The sequence below is a fragment of the Macrobrachium nipponense genome, chromosome 34 (assembly GCF_015104395.2).
Source record: "Macrobrachium nipponense isolate FS-2020 chromosome 34, ASM1510439v2, whole genome shotgun sequence".
Classification (NCBI taxonomy): Eukaryota; Metazoa; Arthropoda; class Malacostraca; order Decapoda; family Palaemonidae; genus Macrobrachium; species Macrobrachium nipponense.
The window spans coordinates 49,414,724-49,442,537 of record NC_061095.1 but is presented as its reverse complement, the minus strand read 5'-3'; the positions used below and the strand labels follow the sequence as shown (position 1 = coordinate 49,442,537).

General features: G+C 38.9%; 1 protein-coding gene and 1 long non-coding RNA gene across 3 annotated transcripts in view; one reads left to right on the top strand and one right to left on the bottom strand.

The window, feature by feature from the left end:
* The first annotated feature begins 18 nt into the window (after positions 1-18).
* LOC135208048 (alkaline phosphatase-like) lies at positions 19-27,814 on the top strand. The gene is made up of 12 exons (XM_064240180.1): positions 19-157; positions 393-486; positions 8,207-8,311; positions 10,370-10,485; positions 11,563-11,755; positions 12,190-12,362; positions 14,369-14,567; positions 20,745-20,878; positions 21,114-21,312; positions 24,004-24,104; positions 24,936-25,059; positions 26,852-27,814. The coding sequence occupies exons 2-12, from the start codon at positions 393-395 to the stop codon at positions 27,094-27,096; spliced, it is 1,683 nt and encodes a 560-aa protein (XP_064096250.1). The 5' UTR covers positions 19-157; the 3' UTR covers positions 27,097-27,814.
* The window catches only part of LOC135208049 (uncharacterized), a 33,277-nt gene continuing 6,750 nt past the window's right edge, over positions 1,288-27,814 (bottom strand). For both annotated transcript variants that reach the window (XR_010313108.1, XR_010313110.1), the window contains exons 3-5: positions 19,701-19,775; positions 2,168-2,585; positions 1,288-1,683 (exon numbers count right to left, since the gene is read on the bottom strand). This is a non-coding gene — a long non-coding RNA (uncharacterized LOC135208049). The remainder of the gene's footprint in view (positions 1,684-2,167; positions 2,586-19,700; positions 19,776-27,814) is intronic.

Genomic DNA, 27,814 nt, shown 5'->3' with positions numbered 1-27,814 from the left:
TATCGAGGCCTGGTTACGAATAAGTCACAGCTATAATCAAAGTGCGATTCGTGACCTACTTTAGAAGTCGTGCTTCAGTCTTCGCCCAGGTGCGGCCGTGGTCAGGTGAAGGCGAGATCTTCAAATTGTACTCATCCTTTGACGCCAAAGAACAACGGTATACTTTACTCCAAGTGTTTATGTGTAGATGTGTAGATTGGGATGGGATTTCTTTTTTATCAAGGTGGCCTAGTGGCAGATTTTGGCAACTGTGTTTAATCACTACCTCAACACTTTCTAATCATTCTTTCATGGGAGAAAACGGAAGCACATGCTAATTAAGTTACCTTTTAAAGTACCCACAATAATCTTTCCGAGGGTTTTTTCTACGCTTCCTCTTGGCGTTTTTACAGATGGTGTCCCTTCGCCTGGTTGCGCTCGTGGTGGTGCTGCAGACTGGTTATAGTATGGCAACAGTGTTTCCACGTCCAAGGAAAGAAGAAAATGGTATGTGTAAAATGCTGTTCCTTTTTAGCTTTCCGTAAAACTATTGTGCTGGCTTTGTCAGTCTTTCCGCCCTCAGATTTTATAAACTACCGAGGCTGTAAATTGGCATGTTGACCATTCACCCTCCAATCACCAAACAAACCAAATTGCAGCCCTCTAGCCTCAGTAGTTTTTATTTTATTTACGGTTAAAGTTAGCCATAAATGTGTGTCAGGGAACACCATAGGAAGGCTACCACTGGGCTGTGGCTGAAAGCTTCATGGGCCATAGGTCATGCAGCATTATACACCGTTCAAAAAGCTCGTTGAGATGCTATTCACACTGTCCACTTCTTGTGTCGGGATAGAAAGCCCCTTCCAGACTGTCTATTAACTCAGTAAGTCGTCAGATATATATTATATATATATATAATATATATGAATTTTAAAAATTTAATTTATATTTAAAAATTTTTTTAATAAATATCTATATATATATATATATATATATATATCATATATCATAGTATTATATATCATGATTCTACCTGGGGAGTGCACAACTGTTGGGGGACAACATACTTTTAACTGCAAATGACCTGACCAAGGAGGGGGAATCATATGATTAAAATGAGGCTCAGGGTCTGTTTCTGAGTAGGTATTGGTAATGCAAACTCTAAGGTTAGTTTAATTAATCATATTTATACTCACAAATCACATTTAAAAAGAATTGATAACACCCTATGGGTCTAGAGGGGATGTTAAGTATATCCTAGTTTTACCAGACCACTGAGCTGATTAACAGCTCTCCTAGGGTTGGCCCAAAGGGTTAGATATTTTTATGTGGCTAGGAACCAGTTGGTCTACCTAAGAACGGGACCTACAGCTTATGGTGGGATTCGAACCACATTATATTGAGAAATGAATTTCCATCACCAGAAATACATTCCTCTGGTTCTGAGTTGACCGAGCCGAGAATCAAACTTCTTACCACCGGATTGGTAGCCGAGCATGAAATCCACTCGTCCAACGAGAGACTTTAGAAGGGATGTAAGGGCCTCGTAACACAAATAGTAATCAGTAATGGATTAGATCTTGAAGTAGATGAACAGGTGGTCGGCTTGTCCAGACATGTGGCACATAGGAGACACAAAGTAGGGGAAGAATCCCGGAGCAACATGATGCGGGAATCCAGAGTCCTTAGTGGCTCAATTGCAGCCTGTAACGAAAGCGATTTTGCTATGAGTAAGGTTGTGTAATACAAGTGAATGTTGATAAGTACATAAGGCAAGGACTTGATTGCATGGAGAATAACTTACATTGGTAATCACCTAAAAAGGGAGCAGTTATGTTACTGGATAATTACAGAGGCAAGCAGCTATGTTAATGATTAATTTCAAATGGAAGAAGTTAAGTTACTGGCTATCAACTCGACACGTGTACGTTATTTCAAAAATGGTATAATCTCTGGCTGGGCTGATTGCCAATAACAATGCAATTATAATGCACACACATAGAACAGTATTACTAAAACACAAAGCAATGGTAACACAACACAATGAGGGCACAATATGATTATACCACAATACAATCTTAACCCAAAGCAATTATAACACAATACAGGAATCGCCCAGGAAAATGGAAAGGAAATTATGTCAAAGACTGAGATTGACAGACTGCTGTACCCAGAACTTGCACATTACCTGGCTGGAGATTGGAGTCCGTGTTCCTCAGGACACTGATGGGGTGGGAAATTTAATTAACAGTACTGTTATATAGGCTAGCAGCAGCTGTCTCTGAATGGAATCAGTAGGTCAAGAAGGAGCGGGACAATCTTGCTCGTCTGGAAGATGTTAAGTGTCTAAGGCCGATCCACAGTGTTCATGCCCTTTTATAAATTCAGAGAGGGTTCGCCAGAATCCTGCTAGGCAGCATTACTTGTCCTTCCACACTTCTCCCACGAGGTCTGGTATTCAATATGGCAGACTGTTTATCATGGCACCCTCAGTTCCAGAAATCAAAAGGTACAGGGTCACAGGCAGTCAAACGGTCAAGAGACGATTAAGAGTTAGTTCCTTAGTGGAAGTGGTCTGTGGATTGGAGGAGCGAGTGCTTCTGTATCTAATTATGAATAGAATAAAAAAAATTTATGTTACTTTAGGTATTATGAATAACATTAAAAATGTGCGTTATGTTGAATCGAAGAAGGCGTAAACTTATTACAATGCATGTGTGTATATAAACATATATATATCCTCTAAATACTGAATTCACTATACCCTGGAAGTAACTTACATGCAAAGGCAAGGGGATAACATGTGATAAGTGCATCTTCGTAGTAGGACTCGAATCTATGATCTTAGGGCTGATGCAGAGGAAACAGGGACTTAGCCATTCGTTCTCAAGAAATCTGTATGAGTAAGTTGATTTGACTTTACTGCTATGGTTTCTTCAAAATTAATGACCATGTGTTACAAACTTAGCAATGCATCATTGTAGTGGGAGGGATGATATTAAGTGTAGAACCTGAATTTAACCATATTATGTTAGGTTTAGTCCAGTCAACATATATCTCTCTCGACAGCTGAACTAAAAGAAAATGGTGGACTTTTATCAGTGTCTGAATTTTGAGATCATATTAAGTAATTAAGTAATTGTAGCATTGATAGTCAGGGTTTGATGGCAAGAGGTGTTGGTGAGCTATATACTGAGTGATCAGATCGTTAATATTACTAGTGCTCGTACTGTCAAAAATGCTGCTCAAGTTAGCTTAGGAATGGAATGAAATATAAAATTTAAGCCAAAGGCCAAACACTGGGGATCTCTAAGGTCACTCAGCAATGAAAGGGAAACTGTGAGCATAAAGGTTTTAAGTGTAAAGAGGAAACCCTCGCACTTGCACTTTGAAATGATTGTTAGGAGAGGGCAGATAGTAATATAAAGTAGACGCCACCAGAAAAGTCAAACAAGGGCTGACCTTTCACACGTGGTCACCAGAAACACAGACCAGGGACAAGCTGTAGAAACAATGTGTATGATACTGCAATTGTGTACACATAAAAACATTTAAGCTTTCAAGCCATATGTATCATTTTGTCTTACGTGGCAAATACAACGAAATAGTCTTTTTCATGTGTGAGAAATCACTTCCTCCTAGTTGTATGCCCTTCTTGTTCTCTGTTTAAACCTTACTTTTCCACTCACGATTGTTAATGACATGTTCAGAGATTTGATTTATAAATTAGTATATACATATTTGCTGTATATCACTCACCTTGTTGCCACTACACATTGGTGACCTCAAAGATAACCAACACCACCAGCACTGCCAGTACCAGCAAATATGCTGCAGCAGCAGACATCCACCTACTGCCCTTCACAACCCACTACCCACAGGCCTGGTTCTTCAAAGCAGAGACAATCTCAGATCTAAGAAGGTCTCCTCCTCATTCCAAAAAAGCTAACTTCGCCCTCAAGCAAATTGCAGAATGGCTCATTGACCAACAGATCAACATCACCTATGAAGCGCTGAAGGACAAGCTAAGGTCGTCCTTCAACATGCCGCCCACCCTCAGAGCTAGGAAGTTCCTAAACAGCATAGGGGCAACAACAGGAGACCTGCAGCCATAGCACCTCTACAAGCAGCTGCAGTGGCTAGTGATAATCCATGCCACATATGGCCGCCCAGAAACTGTGTTGTACATTGCCAGAGGTCTTCCTCACAAAATTACCCCAGCCATCCCAGTGCATCAACCATGCCCCTTGATGAGTTACTGAAAATGGATGATGCTCTCCACCTGGCCCACAAGTTGACGGAGCCCACTCAGCCACCCATAGCAGCAGCAGAGCAACACAGAGACGGACAGCAAGACAGAGGGCCCCACTGCCCCCATACACTACTTCTGAAGCTTCTGGAGGGAGACCAAAGGGAAGAACCTCCTGAGATTATAAGCTTCTATCAATGGAAAAGTGGCTGCTGCATGTCAAAAAACATGCAAGCAACCCAAAGCAACAGCCCAACCAACCAATAAAACAATTAACAATCAGTGCCAGGCAGACAGGTTGCCTTTTAGGAGATAACAATTCTACCTATTGCTGTCTTTTTTTCCAGGTACCGGCAGAAAGGCTCCACATGTTTCTTCATCACTGAAGGGAGATAAAAACCAGAGTTCCTCGTTGACACAGGCACATGCAAATCGCTCATGCCAGCCAACCCCCATGAACACCTCAATCTCATCCCCAGCACTCTCTAGGTGTCCGCTGCTAGTGGGGCCCTGCTGAAAATATACAGGAGACTGAGCATGAATTTGTCGTTTAGTGAAGTACAACTGGACATTCATCATAGCAGACATAACAATTGCTCTTTTAGGAGCAGACTTCCTAAAAGACAATGTGGCAGGATCACAAGCTAAAAAACAAGCTGGCAAAATCCCCCCCTCCCATAAACTTAACCAATCCAGCTGCCCAACTCACCCATCACACTATCCTCTTTACACTACAGAATATGCAGGACAATTGACCTACCTACACACAGAAACAAAAAACACAAACACAAAATACAAAAAACTCTCAAAACATATGTGCTTACCAAACTCCAGATACTCCAGGCTATCCTGTGCTGTCCGCCAGTCAAGGTCACGGAGATACCAACACAACAAGACACAACACAAACACAACACCCAAGGACCACAACTCAACAACACAGCAAACCAACAAGGAACACAACCGCAACTCAACAACAACCAAGGACCACAACAACAACCAAGGAACACAACCACAACTCAACAACACAGCAAACAACCAAGGAACACAACCACAACCTGACACATAACAACAAAAACTCAACAACACAACAAAAGACCACTGCAAAAAAAAAACAACACAAAAAAACAACACACACCCCCACTAACAACACCAAACTTAACAATAACTAACAACAAATCAACAAAACACAACTCAAGCGAATTTCAATGCCTTAACTAAAATGCTGCCAACACTGCTGTCTTTCACAGCTTCTGACTAAAGACTGACTACAGACTCACTCAAAACACAGAACTCTGATCTCCAACAGCACCAGCAGACAACCCAGAACTCACCAACTGCCAATCCAGCCGTTAACTATCCATACAGCAATTACACCCTCTCTCTCTCTCTCTCTCTCTCTCACACACACACACACACACACACACACACACACACACACACACAGACATTGTCAAATGGAACTCCATAACTCCTCCATAACAACGACATGCTGGTGGACGTAGCAAGACAACGGCTGATCTCATGACCCGCCCCCATAGCCCCACTCACCCCAAACTAAAGCACCAGAGGTAAATTGCCTCCTACAAGAGTTTGTAGAGGTAATCAAGGACGAACAGCAGCATGACTTCCCCAAACCCGCAAAGCATCACTTCCAGCATCACATACTAGTCACCAAGGGTACCCCAGTCACGTCTACTTCAGACATTTGGCCTCAGAAAAAGCCCTCGTATGCCAGGCAAGCTTTCCAGGACATGGAACAGGAAGAAATATGCAAAAAAAGCCTCCAGCTCGTGGGCTTCTCCCCTCCACATGGTACCAAAAGCTGAAGGTGCATGTGACCATGCAGTAATTACAAGCGACTTAACACTAAAACAGTACCTGACAGGTACCCACTGCCAAAAATCAATGACATTACAAACCAAATGGAGGGTGCCAAAATATTCATGAATAGTATCTACCTAGTCAAGGGATATTTCCAAGTCCCAGTCATGAAGGAGGACATAGAAAAGACGGCCATCATAACCCCTTTTGGCAAACACACATTCAACTATAGCTGCTATGGCCTTTGAAATGCAGGCACAACCTTCCATTATCTGATGGATGAAATCCTGGGCGACCTTCCCTTCAGCATCGTCTACGTTGAAGATAGATATTCTGATATTCAGCGCCAACCTCAAGCAACACATGAAAGATGTCAACTATTCAAAGAAAATGGACTCATAGTCTGGAAGGACAAATACAATTGGGCAAAACCAACAGCAGAATTCCTGGGCCACCAAATCAGCCCTGACGGTGTCAAGCCCCTCCCAGTGAAGGTCCAAGCAATCACTGACTTCCCAAAGCTGACAACAATCAAAGCAGTTCAGGAATTTATGGGAATGATTAACAATTATCACCACTTCCTTCCTATATACAATTGCTTAAAACAGAAACCGAAAAGTTTATGTTGATCTGAAAAACAAGAGAAAGCTTTCATATAAGCCAAAAAAGCCATCAACTCTGCTGCCACACTAATCCTTCCTTTACTCCATAGGTCCCTCACCCTAATGACAGGGGGCTGCTGGCATTCTTCAATAAGAAATGTTCGCCAGCAGAATAGAAATACTCCACATTCAACTGAGAGTTGCTGGCAGTCCACAATGCCATCCGCCACTTCCGACACATGCTAGAAGGATAACAATTTGTGTTGCAGATGGATCACCAACCCATGGTCCATACCTTCACCAAAAGCAAAGATGGGTGGTCAGCGAGACAGCAGTGGCATCTCTTGTCGATAGCTAAACATTTCTGCACCATCAGATACTCAAAGGACTCCTCCAACAGCATAGCAGACACCCTTTCCTGAAACCCCATCAACACCATCTGAATCGGGATATCACATCCCAAAATAGTATCATCGACGCAAAAGGATGACACGGACCTGCAGTGACTTCGGCAGGATTCTCCCGGCCTGACATGGAGTGGCCTAGCCATCAACAATGGAGAGACAACCATTGCCTGCCAGACAAGTACTGGATGTCTTCAACCATACTTGCTGTTGGGGCTGAGAAAGAGCTTTCAACCTTGCCCACAACCTATCTCACCAATCAGGCCAATCCACTGCCCGCATCCTGTCCGAGAGGTATATCTTCTGGATAATGAAAGTGGACATTAATAAGTGGGCAACCGAATGTCTCTCTTGCCAAATTCAAACATAACGAGGGACACAGAAATAGGGATAGGAAAGTTCCAGACAACACAATGACAACTGGCCCTTTTACAAATCGATCAGAACACCAGATGAAATGAGATATCACCTATCAAGCAACATATGGCGGAAAATTGTGCAGGAGCCTTAAATAAGCTTGGTTAGCAAATACGAAGTTCCTGAGTACATTAACAGGGATAGAGGAGCAAACTCCATTTCTACCTTATAGCACGCTGCCATCGCCAGTCATGGGATGAAAATACAATACACAAAATTTTGCAGCGAAGAGATAAAGCCTATCAAATGTCAGTGGACAGAAAAACGACCTGGGTATCGATTAACAGGCTTCGCCCAGCATAAATGGTAAAATCCTACTTTTCCACTTGCAACTGTTAATGACTTGCAGAGTTTCGATTAATAAATTAGTAAATAACCAGTCGTTTTATGTCAATTGCCTCAGTGCTTCTACATTAAGATGGAAGAAAAAGAGTATGAATGGAACTACAGCAAAAGGAATAGAAGGTGTTGCAGCTAGAGGCTGTAGGAAGGTTGCAAAGAGCTTTAAGTAATGCCTACAGTGCACTATGTGAGGTGCACTGACAGTTCGGTTAGATTAGGTTAGATATAAGAAAGGCTTGAGAAGGCAGTTGGATAATGGTATGTGCTTCCACTCTGTATACTTAAACAAGTAGTGGACATACAAAGTCGAATTCCCAACATTTTTGACGTCCAGTACACTAGTTTATCATACATAATATAACTAACATTACACCAATCTTTTTTCTTACAGATTCTGAATACTGGCTCAAGTTGGGAAGAGAAGAAATTGAGGAGGCACTGCTGAGACCTAAGCTTACTAATGTCGCTAAAAATGTCATACTCTTTCTGGGAGATGGTAAGTACCCTCCTTACACAAGACAGTTGCCTAATATTGTAAGTTCTATATTCTTATCTGTGAATTAAGGGATGCAAACTTCTTTGCTTTTCATTGGGGAATGCGAATGGTCTCATATTTCATTCTGGCAAGTTTACAACGTACAACTTTCTTTCATTCGTCTGTTCTCTACTTTCGTACATCTCTTATTCTTTTCCATGACTTTCCTTTGGTTCACAGCACTGCAAATGGTTCTATCCTATTCCCCATAACCCCAGTACTGTGTTCTAATAGATTATGAACATGACTCCATTTGACTGGGTATTGAGAGATGTATTTTAGTATCCTTACTGCACCTTTTCTTTATTTTCCTCTAATGCCTGGAAATCTTACTGAGAGTGCTATTCTCGTTTGTAATAATGAGCTACCAAAGGTTAATTTCCTATTAACTGACAATTCTACAAAAAAGCTGATTTAATTAAACAGCTATTAGTGGATAAAGAAAGGATAAATTTTTGTTAATTAATATTCAGTTTCTCAGTGTCTATTTCCTCTCTAGAAAATCCCTGGCTTCTGCCCTTCCTAATACTTCAGTATCCAATGCCTCTTCTCCCCTTCAGAGAGCAAATGCGAGCACCCACACTCCAAGGTGGTTAAAGAAAGACTGAGCACATGGGATGCAAAAGTGGTCGGTGACCAGTCTTTACATCGTATACACATTGTTGCCATATGCCACAGATTCATTGCATTACAATCTTTGCTTGTTATAACAGCGACACAACTCTTCCGCAATAGAATACTGTGTTTTACCAGAGGGACTGCTGGCTTAATAACCTGATACCCAGCGCTCAATGCAAATGTTCCCTTGGGTTGCTCAAACTTTTCATACTAACCCCGAGCTTTCTCCCACCCGATTCTTTACCAGTCACATGTTCCTGGGGCTCTTATTCCACTATAGTGTTCTTGCCTAAACCATAACAGGTGAAAATTGATCAATCGTATACTTTAATTGGCAAAGATTTAAATACAAAAATATACTTAAAAATCTCCATGGCACTCATTAATCATAGAGGTAGAAAAAATCAATGTAAGACATAGGCTGGAGTTCCCTAACCGTTGTGCTGTCAGATTTAATATATATTTGTAATAAATAAAGACTGATAATATGTATCGTTGTGACATTTCTTAGAAATTGGAGACTAATCATATTTAACTTCCCATGGAGACAGAGTCCGAGCGACAGCTTAAGAAAGCTGATAACTTTTTCTGGGTTGGTGTGACATTAAGATGCTTACTTAGCAGGTCAACGTTCGTTCTGTAGGTATGTGAGTTTGAGAGACTATTGTTCAAGGTGCCTTTGAAAACTGGCTGCGACCAGTTACTGAAGAGTGTGAATTCATGTGTACGTGTACGAGCTATGTCCATTCATAACGGCAGGTTTTAGGCAGAATGGAGGAGACGGCTACCTTGGGGAGAAAGAGCCTGGATGGCTCTATAATGTATTTTTGTTTAAGTGATATTCCAAGCTGTAATGGGCGGATCTAGTGAGGGGACTGAGTGTCCTAGTGGAGGGGACTATGTGTCCTAGTGAGGGGACTAAGTGTCCAAGTGAGGGGACTGTGTTTTGGAGAAGAGATCATTGGTGTGACTAACTACTGATTAAGACTATTTAAATACCGGGGGGTTGTCTGTGAGACTTGAACTATGAATTATCATTCTTTTAATTATCCTGTAAGAACCTGAATTATTCAAGTAGCACTTTGCTTTGGATAAACATATATTTTTGTAGCTCCGACTCTGATTTGATGACCTGATGGAATGGAGGAAGAGAGAGAGAGAGAGAGAGAGAGAGAGAGAGAGAGAGAGGTGGGGAGGGACTGAGTGTTACCAGTTCGCTTTCCGCTTTGGCTAAACGCATACCAAATATGAAAATAGTGGGGGCGACGCTCCCGTTGTTAATATATTTAATTATGCTATTTTTTATGTTAAAAAATTCTTTATAAATACATATTCAGTCTAGTTTTCCTTAAAGAAACTAGCATCAACCCTTCTCATGTGAGTCTTACTTGGTTGGCACAGGTATGGGCATCACGGTTAATACGGCTGGCCGCATCTACAAGGGCCAAAAACAAGGGAACTCAGGAGAAGAAGGACACCTTGTCTGGGAGAAGTTCCCCAACCTTGGCCTTATAAAGGTAATTAGAGGAACCTTTTTGTTTCTAATAGCCACAATAACCTCTTTTAACTTCTCGACTAACTCGCGCTTTTTTGGATACACTTAGCGCTACAAGCCTAAACCCGAATGGGAAAATAGAGAAACTTTCACATATCACCTTCCCTGTGGGATGTTCAGTAATATGAGACAACAACATATTCTACACGATCTCGAATGGAACCCATCACAATGGCTTTCACATGTAAGACTGAGAGGTTCGAAATCCCATTGACATAGCCAGCATGAGTAGCTAGTGGACCCCCATATTCGCGTTTTTGGCATCTGTGGACTCACGTATTCGTGGATTTCTCTAAGGACCATATCTACCCATTATTCGTGGGAAATTTGCGTGTTCACAGTATTTTTCTATGAGAAATATCCACAAATTCCTGTTTTTTTTATCAGTTTCATCATAAAATGCACGTTTTGTTATAAATCTATTAAAAAACCAGGTATAAACATTTCAGTAGGGTATTCTTTAGTTTCAACTAACAAAATAGGCCGTTTTGAGTATTTTTATAGGGGTTTCAACTACTCATGGATTCCAGCTATTCGCCAGGGAGGTCTGGTACGCATCCCCCATGAATACGGGGAACGCTATTAGCATTTAATTATATCATTAACCAACGCTTCTAATAATTTCAAGACCTTTTTGGCTAAAGGTTGTACTCTCTTAATAATTGTGCGTCCTTGTGCACCAGACGATTTTCATAATTCTATATTCGCAAAGAAGATAAGCTCCAATTACCCAGTAATCTCTCCAGCAAAAGATTCCTGTATTTTGTGTCCTCCCTGGTCAGACATTGACGAACTATTTTCTCTGTTCATTACAGATCCACTTCCATCCTCTTCTCCAATAACCTTGTATTCTTACATATAAGAGCTACCTGGTGATTTCATAACATTATACATGATTCTGTTCTCTAATTGCTGTTAATTTACTAACTTGATAAAAAACATTTTGTATTTTCCTTACAGCTCATTTTATAACAATTATAAACAGTCATTTTATAAGTTGACCTAATGTTGCATTCCCACTGGCAAACACAACCTGCAGACTTACGACTTGGACAAGCAAGTGTCCGACAGCGCATCCACAGCCACAGCATTTCTTTGTGGAGTCAAGGCTAACTATTATACAGTTGGAGTTAATGGTCACGTTAAGTTCTGTGACTGTCAGGCGTCTCTCCAAGAAGAAAACAGACTTACCAGCATTATACAATGGGCTCAAGAGGCCAAAAAAGATACAGGTAAGTGTCAAGTTGGTCAATTGGTTATGTCAAGGTAGTAAAACCATAAACACATGATTATACCAAGTGGCGCTTGTGTTTCCGCAAAACATTCCTCATTCTGGAAACTTGTGACTCCTCCAGAGCTGAGAGCTTACTCGTCCCAGAATCATTTTAATTATATATGGAACAATGAAAAAGCTTCAGGAAAATAAAATATTATCACAAGATTCATGACTATCTAACTTGATCCATTAGATATGAAACATTCCAGAATGATATGAATTCATGATTTCACTCCCTGACCTGTCGCATCTTATTTCATCAGTAATTCCATCTCTTTTATCGTTTAACCAACTTTGACTTTTCCTGAATCATACAAAGTTGTTGGGCATTGTTTCCACAACCCTTATACTTTCCTTTTCTTACAGACATTAATCATTTCTTATGACCAGGTTTTGTAACAACGACACAAGTCACCCATGCAACCGTGGCAGGTGCATATGCGAAGTCAGCCAGCAGGAAATGGCAATGTGACAAAAAGATGAAGAAATTTGGCGAGGGTGCTGCTGCGTGCAAGGACATCGCTCGGCAACTGGTTGAAGATGTCCCTGGGAAGCACATCAAGGTAATTCATTCAGTTTTCTGTGTATGAAAACTTTTATTTATATTCTCACAAAACTGCCATTTGCAGATGTCCCTAAGATGGGTCTATTTTAGCAGGTCATTTGTCCATGTCTTTTAACCACCTTTCTTGAAAAAAGCTGTGTACAACCTGTGTGTGTGTGTGTACGCAGAATAAACATACCCTGGTTCAAGCTTTGGGACGTTTTGCCTATGATTGCCAATGGAAGGCAACTGTGTTTCAGATTTAAGACCCAAGCTATTGTTGCCTCATATGGAGGTAAAAGGAGAAAGTATTGCTGATAGTTTTTACATCTGCCAAGGGTTCATTCATACCGAGTAAGCTCCTTCTTGTCAATTTCCCCGTGCATCTATCCTGTCTCATACAAGATATTCTGGTCATGCACAAAATTCTGCAGGCTTACCAGGCTCCCTACTCTTGCAGTCCTCTGTTTGTTTTTGAATGTACCCCAAACATTATAAGACTTCTAAAAGGGTTAAGATTCAAGGCAAAGAAGAGATTAAATGAAACATAACAGCATAGCTCTTAGCAATCCCCAAGATCGGCTTTGGGAAATGTCTTTATAGATAGAAGAACTAATGAACTATGTCTGCTGTCCTGAGAAGCAGTTCTAAAGGAAATTAAAAATCCAACAACATGAAAAGTAAGTTTTGATCTCCCTAGACATTAGTTGGACATCTTATAATCAGGCCTCGTATGCTTTTGTAGCTGAGGTTATGGACCTTACCACCAACGTGAGGTGGTGAAGATTTTGATTATGGAAAATCAATGAGAGTGGCCAGCTGTGACCCTCTGATCTGAAGAGACAGATACTTTGTCAAAGTATTTGAAGGATCAGAATAAAGTATTGGATATTTAGTCATTATAGTAACTGCTATTCTTGTTAAAGAATTACTTCACCATACTGTTAACGAAGTTAATGTATTCTTGTTGAACCCTTTTTATCCATAGAACTTCAACATAACACGATGGCGAGACAATTGCAAATGCTCATGGTAAAAAAAATTAATTTGAGAAAGAAAAAGTCTGTAGAATTTGGTTAACAGTAACAGAAATTAAAACTCACTCCATTTTTGCCACTCTCCTTTGTGAGAAGAGGGTAAGAAATAGACTCTTTTCACTAAAACTTGCTGACCTAAAAATCTCATTCAGGAAACTATTCCATATTTTGAGATATGAAAAGAATAGCCCCAATGAAGAAGGATTTTCCATGACCAAAGGACTACACCAGATTACTACTATAGTGCTCTGTCTAGGGATGCTTCAGCTCTGAGCCAAATGAGATGATCAGATTCCCTTAACAGCCCATAAACGAGTAATTAGAAATTTTTTACAGCAGCCAGTTTCTTCCTGAATACTCAGGTTTTATATCAGTACAGGAGCAATGACAGGGGAAGGCCACTTAGCTGAGAAAAATGAATGCATATGAACTGGGCTTATTGGCTTAAAAAATAATATGCCTCGTAATCTCAACGTTTTTCAACACTTCATGAATATCCTTGCTACTTTGATTATACAGTGCTTTGAAATAATTGATATTTTATCTCCATATGCGCTTAAGTTATTTTAAGTATCATGAAAGATTCCATTAATCTCAATTCTGAATGGTACTTGCCAATCTGAAACGACAATGCAAATAAAATTCAGAATCTGCATTGACTTCTTTTAGTGATGGTTGGCTGGTTGATTTAGATTCAGCTTTACACCAGCATGGGGCCATTGCCCTTAGAGAGCAACTGTGGCAAGTTACTGAAGGGAATAAGAAGCCTAATATGAACCTCTGAACTCTGTCCAGAGAATAGAAACAATCCGGTATTAAAATGAATTAACATTACTGGGGCTTCTTGTACAGTTCTGTACTCACATGACTTGCACCAAAGTAAATGATTTAGTAGCAGTCTAGTGAAGTTGAATTTCAGAACCAGTAGGAGAGGCTATCAACGTTACATGAATCATCCATTTGTAATGACGAGCTATACAATCTGCAGGTCGTGATGGGAGGAGGACGCCAGGAAATGGGAGCACCTAAGACAGACATAACAGAGGATAGTTGCAAGAGGTCTGACGGCATGAATTTAGTCGCAGACTGGATTAATCACAAGGAAGAAAATGACAAGAGCTACGCCTATGTTACAACTACTCAAGAATTACATTCTGTTGACACCAATAACACTGAATATATCCTAGGTAAGGTCTTTGCACAGTTGGTATTTTTTGTGATATCGTCATTTTTCTGTTGAAGTAACACTCCATGTTATATAGCTCCATATCCATCGTGTAAAACTATGTTACAAGTATTCTCTCGATTATACAAATTAATAGAGCCAAGGGCTTGTCGGATAAGGGCAAAATCCAGATAAGGGACAGTACAAAAATATATGGGTGTTCCAGGGCAACTCCCTTCCTTACCTTACCTTGTCAATACTGCATAACTGTAAACACTAAATATGCTTATACAGAACAATCAGCACACTTTGATAATTTTCCCCAAACACTGTAATAGTCCGGCAGCCAAATGGTATTTTAGGGTCGAACCCGGTTTTGTGGTATGGAGAAGGCTTTATTGTTGATTCTGGCACTCTGACATGTCCTCCACAGGAATCAGCTGGGTGCCACTCCAGCACTCTTGGGGAAAAAAATTACTGGCCAAAAACAAAATGGCCACGACGCGGCATGTCGCATGTCACATCTTTTTCAGTACTGTTGACAGAAAGGTGATATTGGTATCTATACCTATGTTTTTAGAGTCAGGAAAGTCATTGCTGTTCACTAATTAAAAGTATCTCCATCATATATGGTTTCTATTCGTCCACAAGGGTGATAGTTTGTTAAAAAAGTGACTTTATTGTAATATGTACACTTTATTAACATTTAGTAGCAATCCAGATTACATACTGCTTAGCAATCATTAGTTTGATATCAAATTTATAAATGACAATTTTAGTATAGCCTTAGATTATGGTATTATGAATGAAGCAATACAATTATGCTTATTAATAAAATGGAGTAAAAACTCCTTTGCAAGTATCACATATGACCATGACCTAAATAGATTGTGCAATAGTGCCTTGGCCTTGAAGTCGTAAACATTATTCTCTCTTCCATCATCATGTATTTCTTTCTAGTACTTCTGTCTCTGCATCATATTTATAAAGGTCACATATAATGTTAACTATTGCTTAAAAGTAATGTAAAGCCAGAACAGTGCATGGCTAGAGTCCTTCAAATGCTGTGTCAATCATCATCAATCACAAGTTCATCTTCTTCTTCTTGTGATATGTTCCAATTATTGACATTATTACAATCTGCTCCAGTGTGACAACAACAGAACATTACATCTGAACACCTGCACAAGTACATCTGCTGGTAGAACATGCACACACCGAGGAACATGCACACTTGATCATTTGGAGAATTTCAGTTGGAACAGGGGAAATATTCTCTGGTAACATGATTGGGAAGAGCTTATCATTTCCCTTGGTCCACCCGTACTTCACTGGATCAGCATCTTCAGGAGGTTCACTGATGGGTGACGACTTCTACACTAGTGTCTGATAATAGGCTCGTAAGATATGGTGCATGAAGAGTTCTGAAGTTAGTTGCAGAGCAACTAACGGCTGGTTTGCCATTTTTGTCATCCATACATCATGGCGTGTCTCTGACATGTTTTTGCAACATTTAGAGCCGTAACATGTTGCCAAGAACAGTGTTGCTTCAGTGACATCTTCCATGGAAACAACTTGTTTGCCCAACAACTTTGGTGTCTTACCACTATTAACCCTTAAACGCCGACTGGACGTATTTTACGTCGACATTTTTTGTGTCTCGGGTGCCGACTGGACGTATTTTAACGTCGACATACAAAAGTTTTTTTTTTAAAAATTCGCGGAAAAATACTTTTAGGCCTACCAGCCGAAAACTCTTGAATCACGCGCCTTGGGGGATGCTGGGAGTTCACGGATCAAGGTGTTGTTTTGTTTACAATCGTTACGCAGGCGCGCAAGCGCGAATTTCTTTCTTGCCTCACTAAAAAGTATCTGTGACACATCTCGGAAATTATTTCGTCACTTTGACATAATTTTTTTACCTTTTTAAATTAGCCGTTACATAGAGTATTATATATGAAAATGTGCGCATTTTTATGTAGAATACAAAAAAAAAAAAAAATACTCATGATTGTAGCTTTTATCAGTTTTAAGATATTTTCATATAAATAACGATAAGTGCCAAAATTTCAACCTTCGGTCAACTTTGACTCTACCGAAATGGTCGAAAAACGCAATTGTAAGCTAAAACTCTTATATTTAAGTAATATTCAATAATTTAACTTAATTTTGCAACTAATTGGAAGTCTCTAGCACATATTTCGATTTATGGTGAATTTATGAAAAAACTTTTTCCTTACGTCCGCGCGGTAACTCTTCCGAAAACATAATCATACATGCGATTGTGGTAATGTTTGCACCATTTTAAATTAGCCGTTACATAAAGTTTTTATAATATGAAAATGTGCGCAATTTCATGCAAAATACAACTCAAAACAACCCATGGTTGTAGCTTTTATCAATTTTGAAATATTTTCATATAAAAAATGATAAGTGACAAATTTTCAACCTTCGGTCAATTTTGACTCTACGAAATGGTCGAAAAACGCAATTGTAAGCTAAAACGCTTATATTCTAGTAATATTCAAGCATTTACCTTCATTTTGCAACAAATTGGAAGTCTCTAGCACAGTATTTCGATTTATGGTGAATTTATGAAAAAAATAACATTTTCTTTACGTCCGCGCGGTAACTCTTCCGAAAAAATCATACGTGCGATTGTGGTAATGTTTGCACCATTTTAAATTAGCCGTTACATAACGTTTTATATATGAAAATGTGCGCAATTTCATTTATAATACAACAATAAATAGTTGAAGGTTGTAGCTATTCTCATTTTCGAAATATTTGCATATAAATCACGATAAATAGAAAAACAAAAAAAAACCACGTTCGGTCAATTTGACTCTACCGAAATGGTCGAAAAACGCAATTGTAAGATAAAACTCTTACAGTCTAGTAATATTCAGTCATTTATCTTCATCGTGAAACAAATTCGAAGTCTCTAGCACAATATTTAAATTTATGGTGAATTTTTAAAAAAAAACTTTCCTTCCCTCCGCGCGCGGATTCTCCGCCACAAATCTCCGAAATGCGTAAGTCCCATTCTCGGAATATTTGCTCCGTTTCATATTAGGCATTTCATAGAGTTTTATATATGAAAAATGTGGCGCAATTTCAATGTAGAATAAAACGAAAAATATTTTGAAAGTTGTAGCTTTTCTTATTTCCGAAATAATTGCATATAAAAAAATATATATATAAAAAATTCGACATTCGGTCAACTTTAGCTCGTCAGATATGGTCGAAAACTGCATTTGTAAGCTAATATTCTTACAGTATAGTAATATTCAATCATTTGTCTTCATTCTGAAACATATTGGAAGTCTCTAGGACAATATTTAGATTTATGGTGAATTTTTGAAAAAAATATGTGTTTACGTAAGCGCATTACGAATTCATGCATTATTTTGTGATAATATTTTCTCTGTGTTGCTTTTATCGTTTTACAATTTGTTATATACCAAAATGATTGAAATTTAGTGTACATTACAACGAAAAAAAAGTAACTTGTTACCTTCAACCGTTTTGCGCACAGCGCGATTTGAATATAATTATATATGAAATTTCGTTTTTGCGCTATCATATATCGCATTATTTTATATATGATAATGATAATTTTTTTCATTTCTGATGATTGCATACTAAACTTCAAGCAATGAGAAAAAAAGGAGCCAAAAATGAACTCTTAATCTTGAAAACTAAGCGCGCTGTGATTTTTTGAAAAAAATATTTTTCCGCTTACGCGCTCACTCTCAAACCCCTCCGGCACACGGGAGTCATTTTTTTATTTACCGCTCGGCGTTTAAGGGTTAAGTACTTCCAAAGCAGTTGGTTTTCCTATGCCATGGAGGAACAAAGTAGCATTGCAGCCACTTAAAGTATGCACTCCAGGAAGAAGTTCTGCAATATTATTACTGTTGTTCGTTGCTGTAGCTTTATCACCTCACAGGTGAGTTTTTCTTTGCAGTACTGTGCATATCTTTTAATCAAATGTGGAAAAAGCATAAACAGTAAAGCATAATAAAAAGCTCTACTGAAGTCTGACACCTGCCTAATCCTTCCCACCCACCCCGCACTGGATTCCACTCCCTCCCAGCCAGGGAAACTGCTATCCTACTCCACAAACAACACTTCCTCCAAGTGAGTTCTATATAGAATTACTCCCCCCTCTTTTTCCATAGGTCCCAGCCATCCAACCATCCCAGGGCCCCACCTGGGAACTTCTCAGGGTCTCCCACAACCCCATATCCGTTACCATTCTGTTTGCAAGTGTAAGCAGTGTTACCAACGTTACCCTTACGCCATGCAGTACTGCCTATACTTTTAGTGCTTGGTCCCTGATCTGTGTGTCGGATAATGTCAAGTTTGGACAAGGAAAATCTGGATAATCCAGGGATTACTGTATATGGGACAGTATTATCTGGCCTCCTTTGGACAGCAAAATAGTTGCAAGACCCAAACCTACTTTGGTTGAAAATCATGAAATTCTAAGATGGAGATGAATGTAGACTTGAATAAGACAAAGGACAATGAAAGACAGAAATGGTGGAAGTTCTCAGGTTTGTAGGTGATGATGTCGTCAATGATAATGAAGAGAAATGGAAATTCGACTCAAAACTGATTTGTGTTTGTAACATTCTGTGGAAGTAACGAAAATGAGATGTTCTATGGCTATTTCCATGTCCAATGCAAAACGCAACCAATGTCAAGAATCCCTTGTTCCATACACACTTAAGCATCAACACCATCATTGATAATGCATTCAAAACATTAAGAGAAATAAAGAGTATCTTAATCAATAACAAATATGTAACCTGAAGCAGAGCGACTTATATCATCAACATCTGATTAGCACAAGTGAGATCAAGTAACTGTAAGTCACAAATGTGAGTCCTACCCACAGCTGCTAATAACCGCTTCATACACTTGAGCAACTCATATCATGTAAAATGATGTAAAAATAATGCAACAGCACAACATTAACCTCCCTGACATTGGACAGCAAATAATGGGTTAACACATCGCTGTAATGGCAAAGGGTTAATTGCACTCTTTCTCAAAGTGAGATTAATGCTTCTGCACACTTGCAGACATCTATACATCTGTCAGCCAAATGCACAATTGGTTTTAAATATAATAAGAATAAACTTACCTCTTAAATCATGTAATCTACATTATCTGCTTGAAGAAGGATGCTGCAGAACCAATGTAACATGGATTAGTGTTTCTGGAAGTAAGGAGTACAGTGATAGAGAATGACTAATGCCTTCTGACCTTCATGTCATCAAATCAACTTCAACTCTGAAATGCCACAGTGGGTGGCTTTAGTTAGGATTGCTTCTCAAATGACTAATTCTAACAGTTTTTCATATATAAATATGGAATATCTCTGAATTTAGACTTCCCAAACAAAAACTTTGGAACAGCAATCTTCTTCCATATACAGTAAACACCCTGGATTCATGGGTTCACAATTTGCAGAATCACTGATTTGCGGATTTCTCTATGGAACATATATACAGGCAATCCCTGGTCTATCATGGTTTCCGCTTATGATGTTCCGAGGTTATGAGGCTTACGACACCGATCCGACGGAAGAAATATGACTCTAAAAAGTAAAAATAATAAATATTTGAAGGTTTTTTTTATGAAAAACGCAATAAAAATGCAGTTTACATATTTTTTCAACACACACAAAGCATTAAAAGTAAGGTTTTCTTACGTTTTTAGACGATTTTTGACGACAGTCTGGCTTACAACGATTTTCGGCTTACGAAGCGTCTCAAGAACAGAAACTCCGTCTTGGAAAATGAGCCTATTCGCGGTATTTTTCACAGAAGAATACTCACTAATTACTGTATTTTCATATCATTTTCATGACTAAATGCACTTTGAGTGATAAATCTATTAAAATAATCAGGTATAAGCATTTTTAGAGTGTTTTGTGTTTGAACTATCAAGATAGGCAGTTCTAAGCATTTAGAGGGCTTTAAGTATTCACGGATTTTAGCTATTTGCAGGTGTGTGTGGTACACATCCCCCACGAATCTGGAGGGTTTACTGTATTGCAATAACCATTTGTAAGCAAATTTTTATTACAAGTAGATATAAAGCAAATGGAGTGACCAATGGGTAATCTGGTGATGTTGTAATTAAAATAAATTATTTCTCTATTTAATTCTTTTCTCACTTTCAGGCTTGTTCGATGAAATTCATTTGCCATACGAGACTGACAGAGACACCAGTTTGGATGGCTGTCCTCACATCAAAGAAATGGTTGAGGTTGCTGTTAACACACTCAAAAAGAGTGACAATGGATTCTTCCTTTTAGTAAGTTATCCTTAGTTCTTAAACCATATTGGTTGACTAATCTGCAGATCAATTTCCTGTCCATGTTTATTAAAACTTACGACACTTTATGCTGTTTGGAAGTAGAATCAAACAGGTCTTTGATATAAAGAGCATCTTTAGCTGAATTCAATGCATCAGTTATAGAAGGTATGAAACAAGTATTGTGCAAACAGTTAAGGTTAATTTACGGCCTATTTTACCCATCTTACGTAAGGTTGAAGGAGGCAAGATTGACAAAGGTTTACATATCACTTCACCGAAGAGAGCTCTTGAAGAATTACTTGCATTTGAGGAAGCGGTGGAACTGGCTCTGACAATGGTGAACACGGAAGAAACTCTGGTCATTGTCACGGCAGATCACTCGCATGTCATGACCCTGAATGGGTACCCAGTGAGGGGAAATGACATTCTAGGTAAAATTTCCTCTTACTTTTGTGTGTTGTGCATGTGTGTGTGTGTATATTTTTGTTTATGTTTGTGTGTGTATGTATGATGTATGTATATGTTTCAGGCAGAGTGTGAAACGCATCTAGGCACATTTGATCCCCAGGGGCTAGTACTAATCAGGATGAAGTACACTGACACCCTGTGGACTAGAACTAAACATGGCAAAACAGTGTAAGTGAGTCACCAGCCCCTGGGGGGCTCAAATGTCCCTAAGGACATTTCACTATCTGCCTGATATTTCAGGCAGGTCACAAAATGCCTGGTTTCACTATCTGCCTGTAACATAAATACATAAGATAGTTGGTAAAAACTAATTCTAAACTATTACCTTGTCCAAAGTCCAGGTACACATGCACCGTTAATGGCTTGAATGTTTCGTTACTTTGGTACTTAAGAGTTCTTAACTTACTTTATTAGTTACCTTACCTCTTGCATATCTCATCTGACCTATCCCTTCTTAATAGATGTATATATATCATATAGTGTATATAAACATAAAGCCATTTCCCCTGACACGGTGTGGATTCTATTATTATTATCTATTATTATTATCTGAAGTTTATCAATCAATTCCTTATGATTTACTAAATCGAAAGCAGCACTAAAATCTATTTGAATTTCTCTGCACCCAAAACCCTATCAAGGTTCTCTTACAAATACTGTAGCATGTTCAGTCTAAAAGAGCATTGCCTCCTATATGCATATTGACTATCAGCTAACAATCCTTTAGATTCCACATACTTATTTTACATAAACTCCTTCCTACTCAAGGTTCCAGATTTGCGTCTTCACCTATCTGCGGGATTTTTCTGTGGAACATCTATCCACATTATTCGCGGAAAATATGCCTATTTGCGTGAATTTTCATTGAGAAATATTTACTAATTACTGTATTTTTATACCTTTTTTGTGACTAAATGAATATTTTTGTAATAAAACTATTAAAATACTCAGGTATAAACGTTTTTAGAGTTTTTTTTTTTTTTGGCAGTTATAAGCATTTTTAGAGGGGTGTCAAGTATTCACGGATTTTGGCTATTCATGGGGGGTTGTGGTACACATAGCCAGCGAATCCTGGGGTCGACTGTAGTGGCTTTAAAATAAGTTTTTCAGTAACTTCGGAGAGCACCAGAAGAATAGAGATTGGCCTGTAGTTACTGCAGTCTGCAGATATACCACTCTTTGGAACAGGCGCTGTATTACTAAGATTGCGCTTATCCGCAAATACTATCACTTATACATATACACCCACATACAAGGAGTATGGATGGCTAAAGACTGCAACCTATAGAGATACAACAAAAAGTTAGTAGAGATTGGTTATGATAATGTGGTGGGATCACAAGCTAAAATAACCAGCTGGCAAAATCCCCCCCACATAAACCTAATCACTCCAGCTGCCAAACCCACCCTCAGTCACACTTTCCTCTTTACACTACAGAATACAAGCAGGACAATTGACTTATACCTACACACAGAACAAAAAAAACACAAACACATGTACTTACCCAACTCCAGATACTCCGGGCTATGCTGTGCTGTCCACTGGTCGAGGTCACTGAGACATAAACAGCAACAACCAAGAACCACAACCCAACAACCCAGGACCACAACCCAACAACAACAAGGAACACAACCACAACTCAACAACACAACACACAAGGACCACAACTCAAAAACACAGTAAACCAACAAGGAACACAACCACAACTCAACAACAACCAAGGAACACAACCACAACAAAAGACCAATGCACAAACAATCACCAACAACACAAAAAGGCAACACACACACCCACCAACAACACCAAGAAATCACAACAGCTCACCAATAACAACCTTAAACAACTCACAACCACACCAAGAAACTACAACAGCCCCCCAAAACAACAACAACCCTCAACTATAACATCACACAATCCAACAGGAACTCACATATAACTCAGGAAAAAACTCATAGCACAACAAATCTAACAGTACAGGCACAACAACTCTTAAGCAACAATATCAAACTAAACAAAACAAACAACAAATCAATAACACAACTCAACTGACTTTCAATTCCTTCAAGACTGCTGCCGACACCACTGTCACCAGCTCTCATCAAAGACTGACTAAAGACTAACTCAGAACACAGAACTCTAAACTCCAACAGCACCAGCAGACAACCCAGAACTCACCAACAGCCAATTCAGTCATTAACCATCCAGCCACCAACTACCCTCTCTCTCTCTCACACACACGAAGATGTTGTCAAATGGAACTGCATAACGAAAGTGTATTGACTTTGTTCAGTTAGACTGCGAGGATGGTGGATAGGTTCAGCTAAAGGATTAGAAGCAGAAAGACTGGGAGACAGGCGGTGATGCAGAAATATTAAGGTGGAACTGTTTTAACATCCAGGGATCATAAATGTACAATGCCACGTAGGAAGACAAATGGGGTGCTGGAAAAGCCTAAAAAATTTGCTTGAAAAGAAGAATAATTTTTGATTCAGCAAATATATGGTACTGCCTAATGTCGGGTTTTCCACTGCACTTATTGTCTCTCATTGGAAACAGCTTTGTAATAATATTTTCCTGTATTAAATTAGGAAAAAATGTTGAAAGTAAGATATATCTGACAAAGTGCAACTCTTAACTCTTCTTTGATTTTCAGGTGTTGTTACAGAAAGCGAAGAAATATCAGACGGTCTGCCATTCACAACACTGACCTTTGCAAATGGTCATGGATTCAATTACTCCTTTAATGGGAATGAGGTAATGGTGAGAATATTTTATCCAGGTAGTTCGAAATTTCTATATCCCAGAAGTCTTACAGATTTTATTAAAAAATAATATACTATGCAACGTTTTAAAGACTAACGTCTCACACTCGAGCAAAAAAGTAACCAACAAAAAGAAAAGAAAGTTAAAAAAAAATGTACATTAGGTTTAAAGGAAGGAAACAAACCACCAGAGAGGGAGAAGGGAACAAGATAACCAGTAGAACTCACGAGAGGTACAAAGGTGCCGGAGAAGACAGAGTATTTAAGTGCGGGACTGCCTGCTTAATAAATAATGACTCTTAATTGTCAACAATTGGTGGTTTGGTGCCCCAATCAAAATCATATTTCAGAGTTCTCTAATGCAAAAAATGCAAACATAACATCCAGAACAAAGATTTTAAGATTTTGGGAAGGTCACCAAACCACCAAATACTGACAATTTTAGTCATTATTCATAAAGCAGGTAGTCCCGCACTTGATGGCTCAGTCTTCTTCAGCACCTTTGTACTTCTCACAAGTTCTGTCGGTCTGGTTGTGCTTCCATATTGTTCCCTTCTCCCTTTCTGGAGCAATTGCTTTTAAAGTCCTTCACAATTCCCACAAGGACCTTTGAGCAATATACTAAAAAGGTCCCTAAATCAAACCCCTAAGATTTCCCCACAGCATTATCAAACACCAGTATTATCTACTGATCTGATGATCTTTTCTGCCTAATGAAGCGTTGAAAGGTTTAACTCACTTAGATGTCAATCCATCATACATGAAAGTAAGTAAACATACCTTTTTTGTCCTGAATAATTAACCTTTAAATTTTCCTTTACAGGTTGTCAGACCAAACCTTACAGGTGTGGACACAACAGATAAGGACTTCATTTCCCTGGCTGCCATGCCGACGTATTATGACTCGGAGACGCACGGTGGCGAGGATGTGGCCGCTTTTGCAGTTGGTATGGAAATTGTTGCAGTTTCTTACACCTGGTTATTTTTGTGAGGGCTAAAGTACTAGCAGCAGCCTAAGCTAATTTATCCAAGTAAAGTAATTTTAAGTGGACTTGTGTTCATGATTAGTTTGAGCCTAAAATCAAGGTAAATTTTTATTGCCAAACTGAAGAAATAAGATGAACATTCTGCAACGTTTGCAGTAGTTGGATTACATTTGGCTCCTTTCAGCTGCAATAGATTAATTCCCTGTCCCAAGAGGACCAAAAAATTGCCGAATAGCTTCCACAGCTGATCCAGCTAATTTAAGTGTATGTCTCTAGTATGCTAGAAGTGGAGTCTATACATCTCTGCAATAACACTAACAATTCCTAATTACCTTCAGGTAATACAATTTTTAAGTTATTACAATAGCTTTCAAAAACACCAAAATGGAATATTGTTGATGACTAACTAATTCCAAAGTTGACTATCAGAGGAACAATCCACCCGTACAGCAACTTTCAACTTTGCAAATTAAGCTGTAACAGCACAGTGGCAATGCAAGCAACTTAAACTGTGACGGTTCTGAGTTCAAAATTTACTCAAGGTTCCATAGCTCTTCACTGACAACCAGCCACACCATTGCTATGAGGTAGGTATGTGATTGTTTCAGAGACACACGTCTAACTGCGGAGCCTCATCAGAAGAAGCTGCCTATTCTGCCCAGGTCTTGAGGTCGGTGTGAGGGGCCTTGGGAGCTGAGCATACGTATGGTGTATGTTCAGTTTCTAATGGTTTATTGTGCAAGAGAAATGATGAATTTCTAGCATCAACTGGTCACTAGTGATATTTAATAAACCTTAACAGTGCACTCCACACTTCATATATTCAACTCAGTGGATGTTTAGTTTTCACTCATAAATGGATTCTTTGTTAGTTCTTAACTGCTTCAGTAATTCATATCTGTACTTTTTTGTTAGCCATACCTGTGTGAATGCCCATTTCCCAACAGAAAAACATTAGTAGATATGGCCAAACAATATAACAGACTTTTTATTGTGAAAAATCAAAACATGAAAAGTATCCTCATAACAGTCAACTGGACTATCATAAATTTACATTAATCAATGTAAACTCACTCTGCCAAATCCATGGACAACTGTGCTACAAAAACTCTTTTAAGTAGAACATAACATGTTATGAGAAATCTTTAATGGTGGAAGATAAGTCAAGATTAGGCCTCGCTGAATTTGAATTTATAACAAATGCAACTCATCTATTATTTTATGCAATGCAATGTGTATCTTTATATCAAAGTTTTCTGTGGGTAACAATGGTATTCTATGGGTCAATAAACTCAATGTGTAAACAGGTTACTGTCCACCCACTTTTGGCAGAACAGAGGTACCTTAGTGCAACTTTTGGGGGTCATGTAACATCTGTAGTGACAGGACTTGCTGTCTTGAACCTCTCTGATATTGCCATTGTTTTTCCTAAAGTGTACCATAAAGAGATCACTGTTACAGAAGTTGGACAGCCAACTGGGAAGAAGTCATAGGGAATGGATTAAAATGTACGTAAGACTAGGAGATCTGGTACACAGCTAATTAACCAAATTTTTTGTAAATTAGAACAAAATATGATGGGAGACTTTCACTGTACAACTGAAAATAAGCTACTATTGGGTTAACAAAGGTGCATCTGGAATAATATTGGAACAAAGCTGGAGAAGGCAATTCTGGAATCCTCTGATACTTGACACAATGTAGATGATCACTATGACATTATTCTATTTCCATGTTTAATTTCCAATTCTAGGACCATGGGCTCACCTCTTCCACCGCGTTCACGAGCAGACCCACGTAGCACATGTTATGGCATACGCCAGCTGCACTGGGCCTTACAAGGACTGCCATCGTCAAGCAGAAAGGCCCTTCAATGAATACAAGATTCTCGAAGACCGAGTGAAGAAACATCCAAAAAGGGTTTCTTCTAGCGCTACAGGCCTCTTGAATGGCAACATTCTTATATTCGTGATTTTTGTAGAAATCCTTTTATTCTGAAAAGTAGCAGGCGTTCACTAAGGGTTCAGAAGTACTGATGTTGCGTGTCAATGCTTTGTATTTACACTAATTGAGTCAAAGGTCTTCATTCCAGGTCTATTCATAGCCCTCTGTGATTCCACCCCAAGGGGCGCTAAAGGATACAATGTAGGCAGAGCAGGTTAAGGCGCAAGTCACAATGTGCTCCTAACCAGCTTTAGCTGCAAGTCACAATCAACAGGTTACAAACAAAATTTGATCTTCCTTATACTGCAATAGAAGCATCACAATAGGGTTGATCAAAATACTTCGCTAAGCTATAAAAGCAAAACTCCACAAAGAAATTTTAAAACTATATTGGGTGTATGTTCTGATGGATGTAACAAGATTTCAATCTCACTTTTTCAAAGAGCAACCAATCTTAAATGTGGATACTGCTTTTTACACTATATAAAAAGAGACTCATTTAGTACTTCTGAATGTTCATTGTGATGCATTTTCAGATACAAAAATATACTCTTCTCTACCTAAATTACACTACAGGGTCGTGTGTTATCCTCAATAGCCATGTTGTACCTACAATACTCCTAGAAGTGCAGTCAGGCAACTGTGTCAGTGTTAACAATGTTTCGCAGATGGATTTTAAAGATGAAATTATGTGAGTCTAGGAGTAGGGGAAAGATTGATTTTGGTATCTCACTACACAATAAAGAACCACAAAACAACAACAGTATTACAA

Bases quoted from the DNA above. Each gene is read 5' to 3' on its own strand.
- LOC135208048 (XM_064240180.1), top strand. From the start codon at position 393: ATGGTGTCCCTTCGCCTGGTTGCGCTCGTGGTGGTGCTGCAGACTGGT. The intron at 11,756-12,189 runs GTAAGTGTCAAG...TCTTATGACCAG, and splicing joins AGAGGCCAAAAAAGATACAG to GTTTTGTAACAACGACACAA. The intron at 14,568-20,744 runs GTAAGGTCTTTG...TCTCACTTTCAG, and splicing joins TAACACTGAATATATCCTAG to GCTTGTTCGATGAAATTCAT.